The 16,257-nt window shown below is 40.9% G+C and overlaps 1 protein-coding gene across 1 annotated transcript in view; it reads right to left on the bottom strand.

Moving 5' to 3' along the window:
* Nucleotides 1-16,257, bottom strand: part of TDRD12 (tudor domain containing 12) — a gene marked incomplete at both ends in the record, with an annotated part of 109,580 nt that overhangs the window by 26,772 nt on the left and 66,551 nt on the right. Inside the window, 8 exons of the mRNA XM_080703546.1 lie at nt 322-542; nt 659-798; nt 2,148-2,265; nt 4,010-4,138; nt 5,028-5,219; nt 8,349-8,476; nt 9,099-9,255; nt 11,517-11,702. Of these exons, the coding sequence (XP_080559672.1) occupies nt 322-542; nt 659-798; nt 2,148-2,265; nt 4,010-4,138; nt 5,028-5,219; nt 8,349-8,476; nt 9,099-9,255; nt 11,517-11,702 (1,271 nt within the window). The remainder of the gene's footprint in view (nt 1-321; nt 543-658; nt 799-2,147; nt 2,266-4,009; nt 4,139-5,027; nt 5,220-8,348; nt 8,477-9,098; nt 9,256-11,516; nt 11,703-16,257) is intronic.

Here is a 16,257-nt window from a genome sequence, read left to right as displayed (position 1 = left end):
TTCAAACCTGTGCAATCCTCCTGTCTTGGCCTTTCGAAGCGCTGGGATTACAAGCGTGTGCCACCATGCCCAGCCAACTTACTTTAAAAAAAAAAAAAAAAGAGCAAAATCTTGTCAATGTTGACAGCTACAGAAGGGTGGCTACTTCTGCAGGAGGGCACATCAGGAGGAGCATGAGCTCTCTCAGAGCCAGGGGTAGTTTAAATGGGTGCACAGATACATGACCATGCATCAAGATCAAGCGTAGACTTACCATGTGTCTCATGTGTCTAGTTAACTGTATGTTATTCTTCAATTAAAAAAAAAAAAACACCAGCTTACTTGCAAAACCCAAAAGCCTTAAGGCATGAACAAAGAGGTCTTCTGGCTTTCTTTTCTTCTTTGGCTTCCAGAACCCCGGCTGTAAACTCATACAGCTCCGACGGGATTTTGGCATCTGCTCGCTCCAAGTAGCGCAGGACACCAGCTGCATGGCTTGCGTTTTTCTCCGTCAGCAATAAGACAGATTTGGTTTTCCTATCTCCCTGCTCTGCAGGAGAACCCTTAAAATTGGAACAAGGGAAGATAATTCACACCAGTCTCAATAAAACTTTGTGGGCTCTGAATTTCTCATTACACATGACAGTGGAACATTGAAGACAATAAAAATTTATCAAACCTGTTCAAATAAGCTCTGAAAGTGGTCAGACAGGCAGTACAGACGTCCACCAAATATTTTTGGCGAGGAAGGGAAGCTGAAGTGAATCACACATGTGGCATCAGTAATGGCCAAGAGAGGTATGCAGTCATCGGTTAAGGCTGGGGAGAAGGATTCCAATGATTCCCCATCAGCTGGAGCTATGCACTTATTTTAATAGGTAGTCTCAGTAACCATCCTGCAGTGCATTTCTGCACTGCACTGTACTTTGTTTTTTGCTGTGCTAGCTCAGGGCCTCAATGCTATGTAAACACTCTACCATTAAGCTATACCCCCAACCCTGTATTTTACTTTTTAGATGCAAAGAAACATCTTTCCCATTTCCCCCCCAAAATGCCACAACCCAGTGATTAAATTCCAGAGAAAAGTGTCCTCCTTTTCAGCTTGAAAAGTGCATTTTTTATTACAAACCCACTTATTTTACAATTTATCCTTATTATACATTTGATACACACACACACACACACACACACACACACACACATATACATACATATATATATTGGTACTAGGGATTGAATCCAAGGACATTCTACCTCTGAGCTATACCCCCAGTCCTTTTTACTATTTACAAACAGAATATCACTAAGTTTCTGAGTCTCACTTAGGCTGGCCTTAAACTTGCCATCCTCCTGTCTCAGCTTCCAAGTACTGGAATCACAGATATGCACCATCATGCCCGGCTGACTTTTATATTTCTAATATTAACCATAGCCATTTGTGACTATGTTTCATTATAGGCACAAATGAATATGTATAACTAGATATAGATTTTATACATGAGGCAGTGATCCTCTAGCAGAACTCTAAGGAAAGTATTCAGACTAAGAGTTGTTGTCTACTGACCCTTAGGTCAGTCCCAGGACACCCAGATTCAACTTGACAGAATACTCTTTTTGTGTGTGTGTGTGGTACTGAGGATGGAACTCAGGGGCATTCTACGTCTGAGCTACACCCTCCGGCCCTATTTTTAATTCTTTATTTTGAAACAGGGTCTCACTAAGTTGCAGAGGGCCCCATTATGTAGCTGAGGCTGACCATGAACTTGCAATCCTATCTCAGTCTCCTAAGTACTGGGATTACAAGCGTGCACCACCACACCCAGCTTTTTTTTTTTTTTCTAAGTACTTGGGATCAAACCAGGGATGCTCTACCATTGAGCTACAACTCAATCCCATTTCACTTTTTTAAAAAGCTTTGAGATAGGGTCTTACTAAGTTGCCCTCAAACATTCAATCCACCTGCCTCAGCTTCCTAAGTCACTGGAATTACAGGTGTGAGCTACCATGCCCAGCCAAAAGAACATCATATAGGTTAATCTTCATTCTGAAATTAATATTACTAATAAACTGAGTAAATCTGGGAAATGAGAAATCTATAGTTAAAATATATAAATTAAGATTTCTGTAATCTCAGCCTTATCTAAATATAAGTAGAAATGAACACTTACCTAATACAATGTGAGAGCCAGAACTTATCATCTTCTTCCAATGTTCTAACACATTTTTTAAGTTAAAAACCATTTCTTTATGCATTTTCAAGCAAAATAATGAATTGCTTTCTACAACCTAAAAGTAAAACCAAAGAGGTTAGTTTCAGAGCTTGAAGCCAACTGTCCCATTAATAACAATGCAAAGGAGTGTGTGTGTGTGTGTGTGTGTGTGTGTGTGTGTGTGTTCGATCCTGGAAGTTGGATTTGGAGATGTTCTACCTCCAAGCTATACCTCAGCCCTTTTGTGTGTATGTGTGGTACTGAAGATTGAACCCAGGGGCATTCTACCTCCTATATACCCCCAGCCCTATTTTAATTCTTACTTGGAAAAAGTGTTTCTAGGCTGATAAAAGTCTCACTACTTGCTGAGGCTGTCCTCAAACCTGTGATCCTGCTGTCTCAGCCTTCCAAGTGCTGGGATTTATAGGCATGGGCCACAACGTCTGGCTTTCCTGAACCCTTTTTTTGCCTTTTTTTTTTTTTTTGGCAGTACTGGAGTTGGAACCTTGGGGGCATTCTACCTTCAAGTTATATACCCAGCCCTATTTTTTATTCTTTATTTTGAAACAGGGTCTCACTAAGTTGCAGAAAGCCTCACTAGCTAGCGCTGTCCCTGAGCCAAGATCCTCCTGTCTCAGCCTCCCAAGTACTGGGATAACAAGGATCAACACCACCAGAATCAGCCTATTTTTTGCTTTTTGAAATAGGGTTTTGCTAGGCTCCTGAGAATCTCACTAGGCTGCTGAGGCTGGCATTTAATCTGTGATACTCCTGTCTTAGCCTCCCAAATACTGGAATTACAGATGTGTGCCACCATGCCTGGCTTGTAAATGACTTTACCCAGGAGGGCATTACATCAAGGGCCCAATATTCTTGGGAATAAGATAACTATAAATGTTAATGTATCTCAAGCGAAACAGACATCATTTTGCCAACTGTTTCCCTTCCTTTTTAATATATATATACATATGTACATATATGTATATATCAATATGCCATACTCTTGTCAACAAGGTTTTTTTTTTTTTCCTTTTCCATGCTAGGGACTGAAACCAAAGCCTTGTACATATTAGACAAGGGATCTACTACTGGGCAAAATCCCCAGCCCAAAAAGGACTTTTTAAAAATTTTTTTGTGGAACTGAGGATTGAACCCAGGGGTATTCTACCTCCATTCCAAGCACTCTACCTCCGAGCAACACCCCCCAATCCTATTTTTTATTCTTTATTTTGAAACAGGGTCTCACTGAGTTGCAAAGGGCCTAAGTAGTAGCTGAGGCTGGCCACGAACCCGGATCCTCCTGTCTCAGCCTCCCAAATGCTGGGATTACAAGCATACACCACCACGTCCGGCTCAACAAGGACTTTTAAATTGTACTTTCTAGATTATTATTACAGAAAGATTACTACTAATTTATTTTGTATTTGGATTTGCATATACATTTTAGGATTTATGTATACACAATTAGATTAAATTGAATAAATCTTTAGCATAAATCTTTAGTATCTATCACTGCTATCTTCTCAAATACAGAGTAGAGATATGAACATTTCTTCATGCTCCCCCAGGAAAAGGCACCCAGCACTTGCTCCCTAGGGCACCAGCTTACTTGGGAAGGCAGGGCCCACCTGCTGGGCACATCTCCCAGGCCTGGTCTCCTGCTATTAGTTCTTCCCAGCACAGCCACTTCTTCTGACTGATGTTAAACTTGTGAAATTGTATCTCCTTGGCTCATCAACTACCCAGTCGTTTTCCAATCACTCACGATTTAGCCAGTTTAAACCAACAGTGGAAATGTTGTAGTATGTGGACAGGCTCACCTTATACACTATTTCTGTTTCGGCTACAGAGCTGGTAAAGATCAAAGTCTTCTGTGCCTGACTTGGAGTGAAATCAAGAACTTGGAGTAAAGTAGAGGTTTTTTCACATTCTAAACAAAGATGCACTACCTGGTAATGAAATACAGAAACAAGGTAATTGTGTGTGTGTGTGTGTGTGTGTGTGTGTGTGTGTGTGTGTGTGTTACTAGGAACTGGACCTAGGGGTGTTTTACCTGTGCTACACCCACAGACTCTTTTTTAATTTTTGAAACAGGGTCTCACTAAGCTGCTGAGAGTCTCACTACCTAGCTGAGACTGGTCTCAAAACTGGGAGCCTCCCAAGTTCTGGTATCACAGGAATGCACAACCACACTCAGCCAAAGTATTTTATTTATTTTGCGGAACTGTGGATTGAACTCAAGGGCATTCTACCTCTGAGCTACACACCCAGCCTTATTTTTTATTCTTTATTTTGAAACAGGGTCTAAGTTGTGGAGGACCTCACTAAGTAGCTGAGGCTGGCTACGAACCTGAGATCCTCCTGTCTCAGCCTCCCAAGTACTGGCCTCCCATGTTTGGCTCCAAGGTAATTTTCTAAATGTTCAAAGTACTCTAGTTTCAGTTTTCATAGCTGTTATAATTTTATTTTTTATTTTTTGTGCTACTGGGGATTAAACCCAGGGGTATTCTACCTCCATTCCAAGCTATACCCCCAGATCTATTTTATTTTTTATTTTGAAACAGGGTCTTGCTAGGTTACTAAAAGTTTCACTAAGTTGCTGAGACTATCTACTAACCTGTGATTGTTGAGTCTCAGCCTTCCAAGTACTAGGATTAAAGGCATGGGCCACTGTACCCAGCTAGCTGTTATAATTTTAATAGAAAATAGTGTATAGAAAATCAATCTAAATTTAACTTACATGCTTTTATATGGAATCAGGCTATAGTTATTTGACATTAAGCCATGTCATAGAGGTTACTTGCTTGTGCTCATCACCCTTCCCCTCACACTCATCACCTGCTGGACATTGCCATAGAGCGCAGCCTCCTCTGGCGCTGTGATCACAACGTAGGGATCACTCATGAACTCTCTGATGAGATGTTCTGTATGCCTGCTCCAATGAATGCCAACTGCAATGATCTGACGTGGTGCAGATTCCCTTTCTTCAGGTTTGACATTTTTTTTAAAGTTATCTAATATAGCAAACATCTAAAAAATTGGTAAAATTTCAAAAGACTAAAAATTAGAGTAAAGGAAAAAGCTATAAAGGAGAAAATGTTTAAAGTCAATAAATATAATACCCACCATAAATAACTGAAACACAAACAACATCTTGGTAAATATGGATAATACATTGAACAACGAACAAGGGACTAACAGGCTCACACCAAAAAGTTCAACAATTGATTAGAAAAAGATGATTTCACAAATAAAAGACAAGAACATGAACAAGAAACTCAGAAAAAGCCGAGCATGCTGGCGCATGCTTGTAATCCCAGTACTTGGGAGGCTGAGTCAGGAGGATTGCATAGGTTTGAAGCCAGCCTCGGCTACTTAGTGAGTCACTCTGCAACTCAGTGAGACCCTGTTTCCAAATAAAGAATAAAAAATAGGGCTGGGGGTGTAGGTTGGAGGTAGAATGCCCTGGGTTCCATCCCCAGTCCCGCAAAAAAAAAAAAAAAAAGAAAGAAAGAAAGAAAGAAAGAAAGAAAGAAAGAAAGAAAGAAAGAAAAAAGAAAGAAAGAAAGAAACTCAAAAAACTGAACACAACAATCAATTCAAGTTAACGGCCAAGTTAAGTAATCAAAAAAACACAAACTATAGGGTTGGAAGTATAACTCAGAGATAGAGTGCTGGCCTACCATGAGAGAGGCTCTAGACTCAATCTCAGCTTCAAGCCAGGTGTGGTGGCACACACCTATAATCCCAAGTTGGAAGGCTGAGACAGGAGGATCACAGGCTTGAGGCTAGCTCCAGCAACTTTTGTTTCAAAACAAAAAAGAGCTGGGGGTGTATTTGGAGGTAAAATGCCTGAATTTAATCCTCAGTACCCACCCCTCCTCAGCTGTGAGAGGTGGGGGGAAGAAATACAAACTACCCTAACCAGATCCCACTACTAACAGATCCCACTTTTTTGGGGGGAGAGGGGTCTGGGGATGGAACCCAGGGGCATTCGACCTCTGAGCTACACCTCCTGCCCTATTTTTTATTCTTTATTTTGAAACCGGGTCTCACTGAGTTGCAGAGGGCCTCACTAAGTAGCTGAAGCTCTCCGCGAACCACGATCCTCAGGTCTCAGCCTCCCAAATGCTGGGATTACAACCGTGCGCCACCACGCCCGGCTACAGATCCCACTTTTTACCAATTAGCCTGAAACAGAAAGCTATGCCAAGGCTTCCTACTTTCAGGAATAAAAAAAATGAGGTTCTTTGGCCACATGCACAAAAATTATGTTAAATGCCACCAAATAAGGCAGGTTTAAAACAAATTGTTATGCCTATATTATTCAATATCATATAGCAAATAATAGTTATGCTGTAGAATAGTAAGTAATGAAACCATGCTGTTAATTGTAACACAAGGCCAGATTGTGGTAGTATACAGTAATCCCAGTACTTTGGGAGTCTGAAACAGGAGTTACATATTCAATCAAGCACAGCTTAGATTTTACTAGCAACCTAGTAAAATCCTGCTTCAAACCAAAACATTTTATCTGGGCTTGGTACTTTGGAGGCTAAGACAGGAGAATCATAGTTGGAGTCCAGTCTCACAATGTATCAAGACCCTCTGCAGCTTAGTGAGACCCTGTTTCAAACTTTGAGAAAAAAAAAGATCTGGGGGTGTAGTTTAGAAGTAGAATACCGCTAGGTTCAATTTCCAATACAGCTTCCCCACACAAGACAGAAAAAATATTATTATAAGTTAATGAGTCTCACTACTTTTTTTGTTTTGTTTTGTTTTTAGTGGTACTGGGGGTGGAACTCATAGGCTTTCTACCTCCGGGCTATACTCCCAGACCTATTGTATATATTTTTTGGAAACAGCGTCTCACTAAGTTGCTGAGAGCCTAAGTAGCTGAGGCTGGCTTCGAACCTGTGTGATCCTCCTATCTCAGCCTCCCAAGCGCAGGCATTACAAGCATGTGCCACTACGCCCAGCTGAGTCTCACTACTTGATAAGGCTGTCCTTCAATCTACAATCCTCCTGTCTTATTCCAAGTACTGAGATTACAAGAATATGACACCACACCAGGTTTAGAAAAATATTAAATGTTTCAGAAAGTATCCCGGGAAAAGTTTTTTGTTGTTGTTGTTCTTCAAAGAGTTTTAAATGGGCACTGTGGCACATGCCTATAATCAGTAGAAGGCTAGGAGAGGAGGACTGCAGGTGTGTGGCCAGCCTCAGCAATTTAGTGAGCCCTTCCACAATGTGACCCTGTTTCAAAAGTTGGCGTACACTTGTAATCCAAGTACTTGGGAGACTGTTTCAAAATAAAGAATAAAAAATATAGGGCTGGGGGTGGTACTCAGAGGTAGAATATCCTTGAGTTCCATCCCCAGTGCCACAATAAATAAATAAGTAAATAAATAAATAAATAAATAAATAAGGGATGAGTGTGTAGGTCAGAGTTAGAATGTCCCTGAGTTTCATCCCCAGGGAAGGGAAGGGAGGCAGGCACTGAGAATAAAATTTCAAATAAACATTCTCATCTAAATTATAGAAGTTTTGCCGGGCGTGGTGGCGCACTCTTGTAATCCCCGCGCTTGGGAGGCTGAGACAGGAGGATCACACAGGTTCGAAGCCAGCCTCAGCTACTTAGTGAGGCTCTCAGCAACTTAGTAAAACCCTGTTTCCAAATAAAATATAAAATAGGTCTGGGAGTTTAGCCCAGAGGTATAGAAAGCCTCTGGGTTCCACCCCCAGTACCACCATAAATAAATAAATAAATAAATAAATAAATAAATAAATAAATAAATGAAATATAAAAAAACTTTTTTGTGTGTTTCTGGCACTGGGGATTGAACCCAAGGGCATTCTACCTCTGAGCTATATCCCCAGCCCTATTATTTTTTATTTTGAAACAAGGTCTCACTAAGTTGTTGAGGCTGTTCTTGAACCTGTTAACCTCCTGTCTCAGTCTCCCAAGTACTAGGGATTATAGACATGGACCACCATGCCTGGCTAAGAAATTTACTTAATTTATTCCCCAATTAGACACTTCTTGATCACCTAAAGCAGCTAAAACTCTAATTGTATTATTTCAGAAATATACTGTATATAGTTCAGAAATACATACATTTGAAACAGTAACAATATCTAAGCCAATACCACACTTACCTGCTCATTAGCTTCATGGACTAACAAGTCAACCTCATCCAAAACCAGGTGACAGAGTCTACAAAATAACAAGCTTTGGTACATGAGCAGTCTCAGGAGGCTATGTGGTGTTGTGACAATCACATCACCTACATTTTAAAAGGAAAAAAATGCACATTTTAGATTTTCCTCAGGTTTCCCCAACATTTTATTTCTATGATTCTGCATACTTTTCTCAGTATTGGGGATTGAACTCAGGGGCATTCAACTTCCAAGCTACATACCCGGCCCTAATTTTTATTCTTTATTTTGAAACAAGGTCTCACTAGGTTGCAGAGGGTCTAAGTAGCTGAGGTTATCTGCAAACCCGCGATCCTGTCTTAGCCTAAGTACTGGGATACAAGCGTGTGCCACCATGCCCAGCTGCATACTTTTTAAGAAGTTGTTTCTCTACTCAGTGCCCACCCAGCTAAGCTCTGTCAGTATCTGACTAAATATCCCAGCTCCCCAGCTCTGCACTCCTGAGAGACAGGAAGGTGTGGTCAACACTGTTTAGCATCTAACAAGTCAGCTGACAAGTGATTGAAATCAACTAAGTTTTCTCAGTGAAACAGATGTAGGTCAAAACTGAACCTCCATTGTTGACATCTATCAGTGACAGACAGATGAGGGCTATACTAATGACCACAGCAGCAGCATGGCATGAAATATGCCTGGGAAGAACCCACTGTCTTCTGTGGAAAAAACAAACAGCTTGAAAAGGATACTTACACCCCCTTGGAAGCTTCATGTTTTGGGCTTCATCTTTGTTAAGTCCAATTGTTAACAACAATGGATGAAGAGGCCTGGAAAACATGCTGTAGTTGCCCAATAATTCAAAAATAAGCTGGGCCTTTTTCCACCCCGGGCACACAATTACTACAAGAGGCTGCAAAGACAAACAAATTCAAAGAGTTTTGCAAAGTAGTTGGTAATCAAACAGTACATGAGAAACATCTAGATTATCTCCTTGCATAGAATAAGCACTAAAGGGTTTTCTGTGTGTGTGTGTGTGTGTGTGTGTGTGTGTGTGTGTGTGTGTTACTGAGGACTGAACCCAGGAGCATTCTACCTCTGAGCTATATATACCATCCCCCGCCCTATTTTAATTTTGCACTACTAGGGATGGAACCCAGGGGCATTCTACCCCCAAGCCACACCCCAGACCTTTTTTTTTTCTGTACTGGGAATGGAACCCAAGAGCATTGTACCTCCGAGCTATATTCCCAGCTCTCTATTTTTTTTTATTTTGAAACAGGGTCTTACTGAGTTGCCAAGATTCAGCAGTAGTAATAGTCGTCATAGTAGTAGTAGTAGTAGTAGTAGTAGTAGTAGTAGTAGTAGTGGTGGCAGCAGCTGAGGCTGTCCCCGAACCACAATCCTCCTGTCTCAGCCTCCCAAATGTTAGGATTACAAAATCATAGGCCACCATGCCCGGCTCAGTCTCACTACTTGCTAAGGCTGGCCTCAAACCACATAGCCTCCTGTCTCAGCCTCCCAAGTACTGGGATTGTAGGTGTGTACCACTGTGTCCAACTAATACTTAAGTTTTTGACATTATCATTGTCATACAGATCAGGAGAGTTTAACAGAGTTTCATTAAAACATATTCAGAAGCCAGGTATGGTGGCACATTCCTGTAATTCTAGTAGGCTGAGAGGATTGCAGGCTTGAGGACAGCCTCAGCAACTTAATGAGATTTGTTTCAACATAAAATATAAAGAAGGCTGGGGATGTGGCTTGGAGGTATAATGCCCCTGGGGTTCAATCCCCTGGATTTTCCTAGGTCTTAAACTAAACATCACACATACTTAATTCACCTAGTATTTATTTACTTAAAATACTCTTATGAAGTAGGGCCTATTACTACTTCATCTCAAGAGATGAGGAGTCTGAGGCACAGAAAGGTAAAATAAATTGCTCCAGGCTACACAGCTAATTCAAGGTGGCAACAGGATTTAAGCCTAGAAAATCTGGCTCTAGATTTCTGCTCTATAAGCATAGTGAGGAATAAATACCTCCTAAGAGAGGCCTTAAAAAGGCTAACACTTCTTTAGGAAACGACCCTCTGAGCCCCGCCCTCCACTACCCATAGATGCTCTGGAAGGTGTGCTGCCTGCACTGCCACATGCCTTTCTGGACATGTGCCATCCATACTTGAAGCTTCTCCCTCTTAGGCACATCTAGATGAGCACCCACTGAGAGGCCCTGCTGTTGAAAGCAGGTGGTGCAGAGGTATGGAAACAAAAGGCCGCACCGGGGGTAGGGGCAGGGCATGCACAACCCTTTCTGCCTCGGCCATGGTTCTGCATCAACACAGGCTAGGTCTCATCAGCAGGCTTAACTGATCACTAAATGGGAATATACATGTTCATATATAACTTGATTAAATCAAGACATAACCAGTGCAAATTCTAAAGGGAAATTGCCTGACATATTTAGAAAAATAAACTGGTATTTGTTCTAACTGCAACTTTGAGAATATTTCTTACGGTTGTGTTCACTTAAATGTGTGGTGGAAGCATCTGGAGCACATCCTTTGTGCCAGGACCTGGCATGGAGGTTTTACACCCATTAGTTCTCCTGGCGGCCCAAACCCAGCAGAACAGACATAGTTAAGCACCACTGCTGACCTCACACCACTTTCCTCCTTTCTACCACCTTTCTCAGACTTTCAGAATCTTACACATGGAAAAAGTAGGATTATAAAACCAAGTGGGGTGCTACGGAATAATTTAAAGAATGTGGAAGAAAACAACACGAACTTAGCCCACCCTCTACCCCTGTTAGGTGTTAAGAATTCATCCAGGAACGTCTCAAGAGCTGGATCTTCTCATGTATATGACGGTAATAATAATACATGCCCTAGCCATCTCATGTGGCTGCTGTAACAATGAAATGAATTAAAGTCAGTGAGATAATTTTACAAACTCTACATTCATATCTAAGAGCCAGGACTCTCCTGTCCAGCCAATGGCCCACAACTGGGCTCAGTATAGGAGAATTGTTACCCTGGAAGAGAAACAGGCTACTTTCGCATAGGGAAACCAAGTTGAGTCACCTAACCTGAACTTTACAAACAGGTGTACAATTTTTTAAAGTAAATATTTAAATCCATTTTGGGGCAAAACAAAACTGTCTTCAACTTACTCCGTTTCTACTTGGCAATGACTTGTAGTTAGCCCCAATTTGCAAAATTGTAAGCAACGGTGGGAGGTACAACAAAGGGTCATTTCCACTCTGAGAAATGACAACCACATCACAGCCACGACCTACGGGAGGCCAAGAGTAAGACTGAGTGTGGCTGGGTCCAGAAAACTTATTTTTTTGAAGAGCCTACAAAAAAGAGAAAAAGTCAACAATGAAAAACCACAATAGAGAAAATGAACAAAAACTACATCTCACTCTTCACTTTTTTTTTTTTTTTGGTGGTACTAGGGTTCCTGGAAGCCCTTCTACCTCCGGCTACACTCCCACGGGTTACACTCCCAGACCTATTTTTATATTTTTTTATTTCGAAAAAGGGTCTCTGAAGCCAGCCTCAGCTGGCTGCATGATCCTCCTGTCTCCACCTCCCAAGTGCGGGGATTACAAGCATGCGCCACCATGCCCGGCTATATCTCACTGTTCACTTTAACTGTCAGTGAGTATAAATGGCTTAATACGGTAATTTCTAAGACCGACCCTGATTAAGTCCCCTGGATTTTTTTCTCAGTTATCACTCTTGCTTTTCTGGGCCCCAAACTGAAAGGATCCAATAAGTGATCTAAGAAAGCTCCCTGAAATGAGGATGTGGTTTTTCTCCTTATCTTAATAAACTGCCAGACATTTCAGTAGCTTCCTGACAAAAGGTATGGGAAAGTATGTTGTGTTTTTTTTGTCTTTGCATGTCTGAAAATATCTTCATTCTACCTTTCCACCTCCCTCCTAGTGTAAATATGGACCTACATGTCAGCAGAAATAACTTCAGCAGAATGTTTAAGTCCATGCTCCTTTGGCTTTGCTGTGGATAACTCTGAGGCTACCCTGGTTCCTGGTCCTGTTAGAGGAGGGGAGAAAATATCTCTTATCCTCTAAATTGTAATCTCTGAATCCCTGAGCTTAGTTAGCTCTATGTGTTTGATGTCTTGATTCAACAGTTATGATGTGGTGGTAGACAGACTCAATGTGGAGATTCATGTCCATTAGGTTCAGAAAATGCTCATGCATTACTCCTTAGAATTTTTCTGCCTTTCTTCTAGAAATCTCATTTTTAGATAATGGACTTCAAAGTGAGCCTCAGATTTTCCTCCTATTTATATGTACTCTTTGCTTTTTTTTTTTTTTTTTTTTTTTTTGGTACTGGGAATGGAACCCAGGGTGTTCTACCTCTAAGCTACATCCTCATTCTTACACTTTGAAACAGGATCTCAAAGCGAACCTGTAATCCTCCTGTCTCAGCCTCCCAAGTACTGGGATTACAAGCATGTGCCACTCACACCCAGCTTGTTCCACTTTAAATTAGGTTTTGTTTTATACCCTAAATCTACTAGTTATTTTCAAAAATATTTTTGTATTCTGAATTTCTGAGAATCCCTTGAAAAAATTGTATTCTTTTTTTTTTTTTTTTTTTTTTTTTTTGTGTGTGTGTGTGTGTGGTACTAGGGATGGAACCCAGGGGCAATCTACCTCCAAGCTACACTCTCAGACCTAGTTTTTTTATTCTTTACTTTGAAACAAGGCTAAGTTGCAGAAAGCCTAAGTAGCTGAAGCTGTTTGTGGACCCTCGATCTTCCTGTCTCAGTCTCCCAAGTACTAGGATTACGTGCATGTATCACCATGCCCAGCTCCCTTTCCCTTTCTTAAACAGCACTTTGATCACTTTGATTTTTGTTTTTGCAATACTGGAGATTTAACCCAGGGGTATTCTACCTCCTAACTATACCCCTAGTCCCACTTTTTATTCTTTATTTTGAAGCAAGGTCTCAATAAGTTGCTGAGGGCCTAAGTAGCTGAGGCTGGCCTCAAACCTAGGAACCTGCCATCTCAGCCTCCCACGTACTGGGATTACAAGTATGGGCCACCATACACCACCACGCACTGTAGCATGTTGTTACTAAGTAGATGTAATATATTCTCCTACCTCTGAGGACTGGGGTGGGGGTCGGGAGTAGTGGGGATTGAACCCAGGGCCATTCTACCTCTCAGCTACACCCCTAGATCTATTTTATTTCTGAAACAGGGTCTCATTAGGTTGATGAGAGTGTTACTACTTGCTGATGCTGTCCTCATACCTGCGATTCTTCTGTCTCAAAGTACTGGGATTACAGGCATGTGCCATCATGCCCAGCTGGATATTTTTTAAAAACATGGAGTCTTGCTATGTTGCTCAGGTTGTTCTGGAACTTCTGGGCTAAGTAATGATCCCCCTACCTCAGCCTCCTGAGAACCACAGATGCTCACTGCTGTACCTGACAACCTTTATTTTCTAACATTTTTTTCTACTCCTTGCATCGTTTCCTTCAGAATTTGGTCCTTTTTTTTAAGGTGAAGGCTTTCTTAAAATATCTATGATCCTTGATGACTAGAAGCTCTGGGGTAGAGCAAATCTTCTAACCACTTTAGTGTCACATCACTTCAGCAAGAGAGAGCAGCAAACATGTTACTTTTACTGGGGGAATTCCAAGTACCATCATCAAATGTCACTTCTCTAGTTTCTCCAGTCTCCAATCTTCTTTCTTAAAATTATACAAACCCTAAGACCCCCAAAGCTCAAGAAATTAAAACAAGAATAAATGGGGTAGATTTCGTTTCTGTTCCTCAAAGCAAACCATAAAGAGTCTTAAGAGAGAACCTATAGAATGGGAAATCTTTGATAGCTACTACTCTGATAGAGGGCTAATATGCAGAATATACAAGGAACTTAAAAGGTCTTAACACTTAAAAAAAATAACTCAATCAAAAAATGGGCAGTTAACCTACATAGACACTCACAAAAGAAGAAATACAAATGGCCAATCAATTTGTGAAAAAAATGTTCAACATCACTAGTAATCAGAGAGATGCAAGTCAAAACTATACTGAGAGTCCATCTAACCCCAATCAGAATGGCAATAGTCAAGAATACAAACAATAATAATAATAAATGCTGGCCCGGCATGGTGGCGCACGCTTGTAATCCCCGTGCTTGGGAGGCAGAGACAGGAGGATCGAGCAGGTTCAAAGCCAGCCTCGCTGGCTTAAGAGACCCTGTTTCCAAATAAAAATATAAAAATAGGTGTCTGAGAGTGTAGCCCAGAGGTAGAAGGGTTTCCAGGCACCCTAGTACCACCAAATAATAATAATATAATAATAATCATAATAATAATAATAATAATAATAATAATAATAATAATAAAATGCTGGCGAGGATATGAGAAAATAGAAACTCTTCTACACTGTTGGTGAGATTGCAAATTAATGTAGCCACTATGGAAATCAGTGTGGAGATGCCTTGGAAAACTGGGAATGGATACATCATATGATCCAGTGATACAACTCTTCCTAATGGACTGATATCAGATTATAGTAATATATGCATATCCATGTTTATAGCAGCACAATTCACAATAGCCAAATTATGGAACCAACCTAGGTACCCATCAACAGATGAACAGGTTACAAAATTATGGGATATGAACACAATCAAATTCTTTTCAACATTAAAGAAAAACAAAATTATGTCATTTGCAAGAAAATGGATGGAACTGAAGAACATTATGTTAAGTTAGACTAGCCAGTCACAGAAAGTGAAGGGTCATATGTCTTCTTCTCATATGCAGAAGCTAGGGAGACTATAGATAATGGGTACAAGAGGGACCAGGGAAGCTGGACGTGGTGGCGCATGCTTGTAATCCCAGCACTTGAGAGGCTGAGACAGGAGGATCACTCAAGTTTGAAGCCAGCCTCAGCTACTAAGTGAGCCTCTCAGCAACTTAGTAAGACCTTGTTTCCAAATAAAGTACAAAATAGGTCTAGGAGCATAGCCCAGAGGTAGAAAAGCCCCTGGGTTCCATCCCCAGTACCACCAAAAAAAAAAAAAAAAAAAAAAAAAGAACTAAAATAGGGCTGGGTATGTAGCTCAGAGGTAGATGCCTCTGGGTTCCACCCCCAGTATAGAAAAAAAAAAAAAGCGAAAGAAAGAAAAAAGAAAAAAAGGGTCCAGGGAAGGTGGTATAGGGGAGGGTGAATTAAGGAAGGCAACACTTCCATGGACACTATGTATATACATGAAATACCAATGTTAATCTCATGTATGAGGAAGGGGGTAATGTAGAGGAATCCAAAGAGAAACTCATAACTGTTAGGTGCATGTATGTCATTATCACTATTTATTACATTATGATGCAAGACTATAATACACCAATAAAAGTATTTTTTTAAAGCCATTGTTCCCTCTGCTATAGTAACCAAGCCATATCCCCAACAGTAGCTGCCCATTATTATGTCTAGGAGGGAGGGTCAGCATGATGGAAAGTTGTGGTCAATATGCTGAGTACATAACAAGAGTGAGAAATAACCATCATCATCATTACTACTGTTGTTGTTTTGTTTTGAAACAGGGTCTTGCTTGTTTTCCCAGAGTCTTGCTAAGTTCCTGAGGCTGTCCTTGAACCTGTGTTCCTCTTATTTTAGCCTCCCAAGTATTGTGTTCCTTTCCCCGTTAAGTCACACATACCCTGTCACCTGTTTTTCCAACTTCTAAAGCTTATGGGAATCTCTTGCCCACTCAAGATTTCTCACATTCTGCTCATTCTTGTAGTTTCATCTGTCTTTTGTGTGTGTGTATGTGTGTGTGGTGCTGGGGACTGAACCCAGGAACCAAGCATTCTACCTGTGAACTACACCTCCCAGCCCTATTTTATTATTTTTA

The sequence above is a fragment of the Muscardinus avellanarius genome (assembly GCF_963383645.1).
Source record: "Muscardinus avellanarius genome assembly, chromosome: 10".
Classification (NCBI taxonomy): Eukaryota; Metazoa; Chordata; class Mammalia; order Rodentia; family Gliridae; genus Muscardinus; species Muscardinus avellanarius.
The sequence above is the reverse complement of the archived record's forward strand: the minus strand, read 5'-3'. Positions and strand labels throughout refer to the sequence as shown.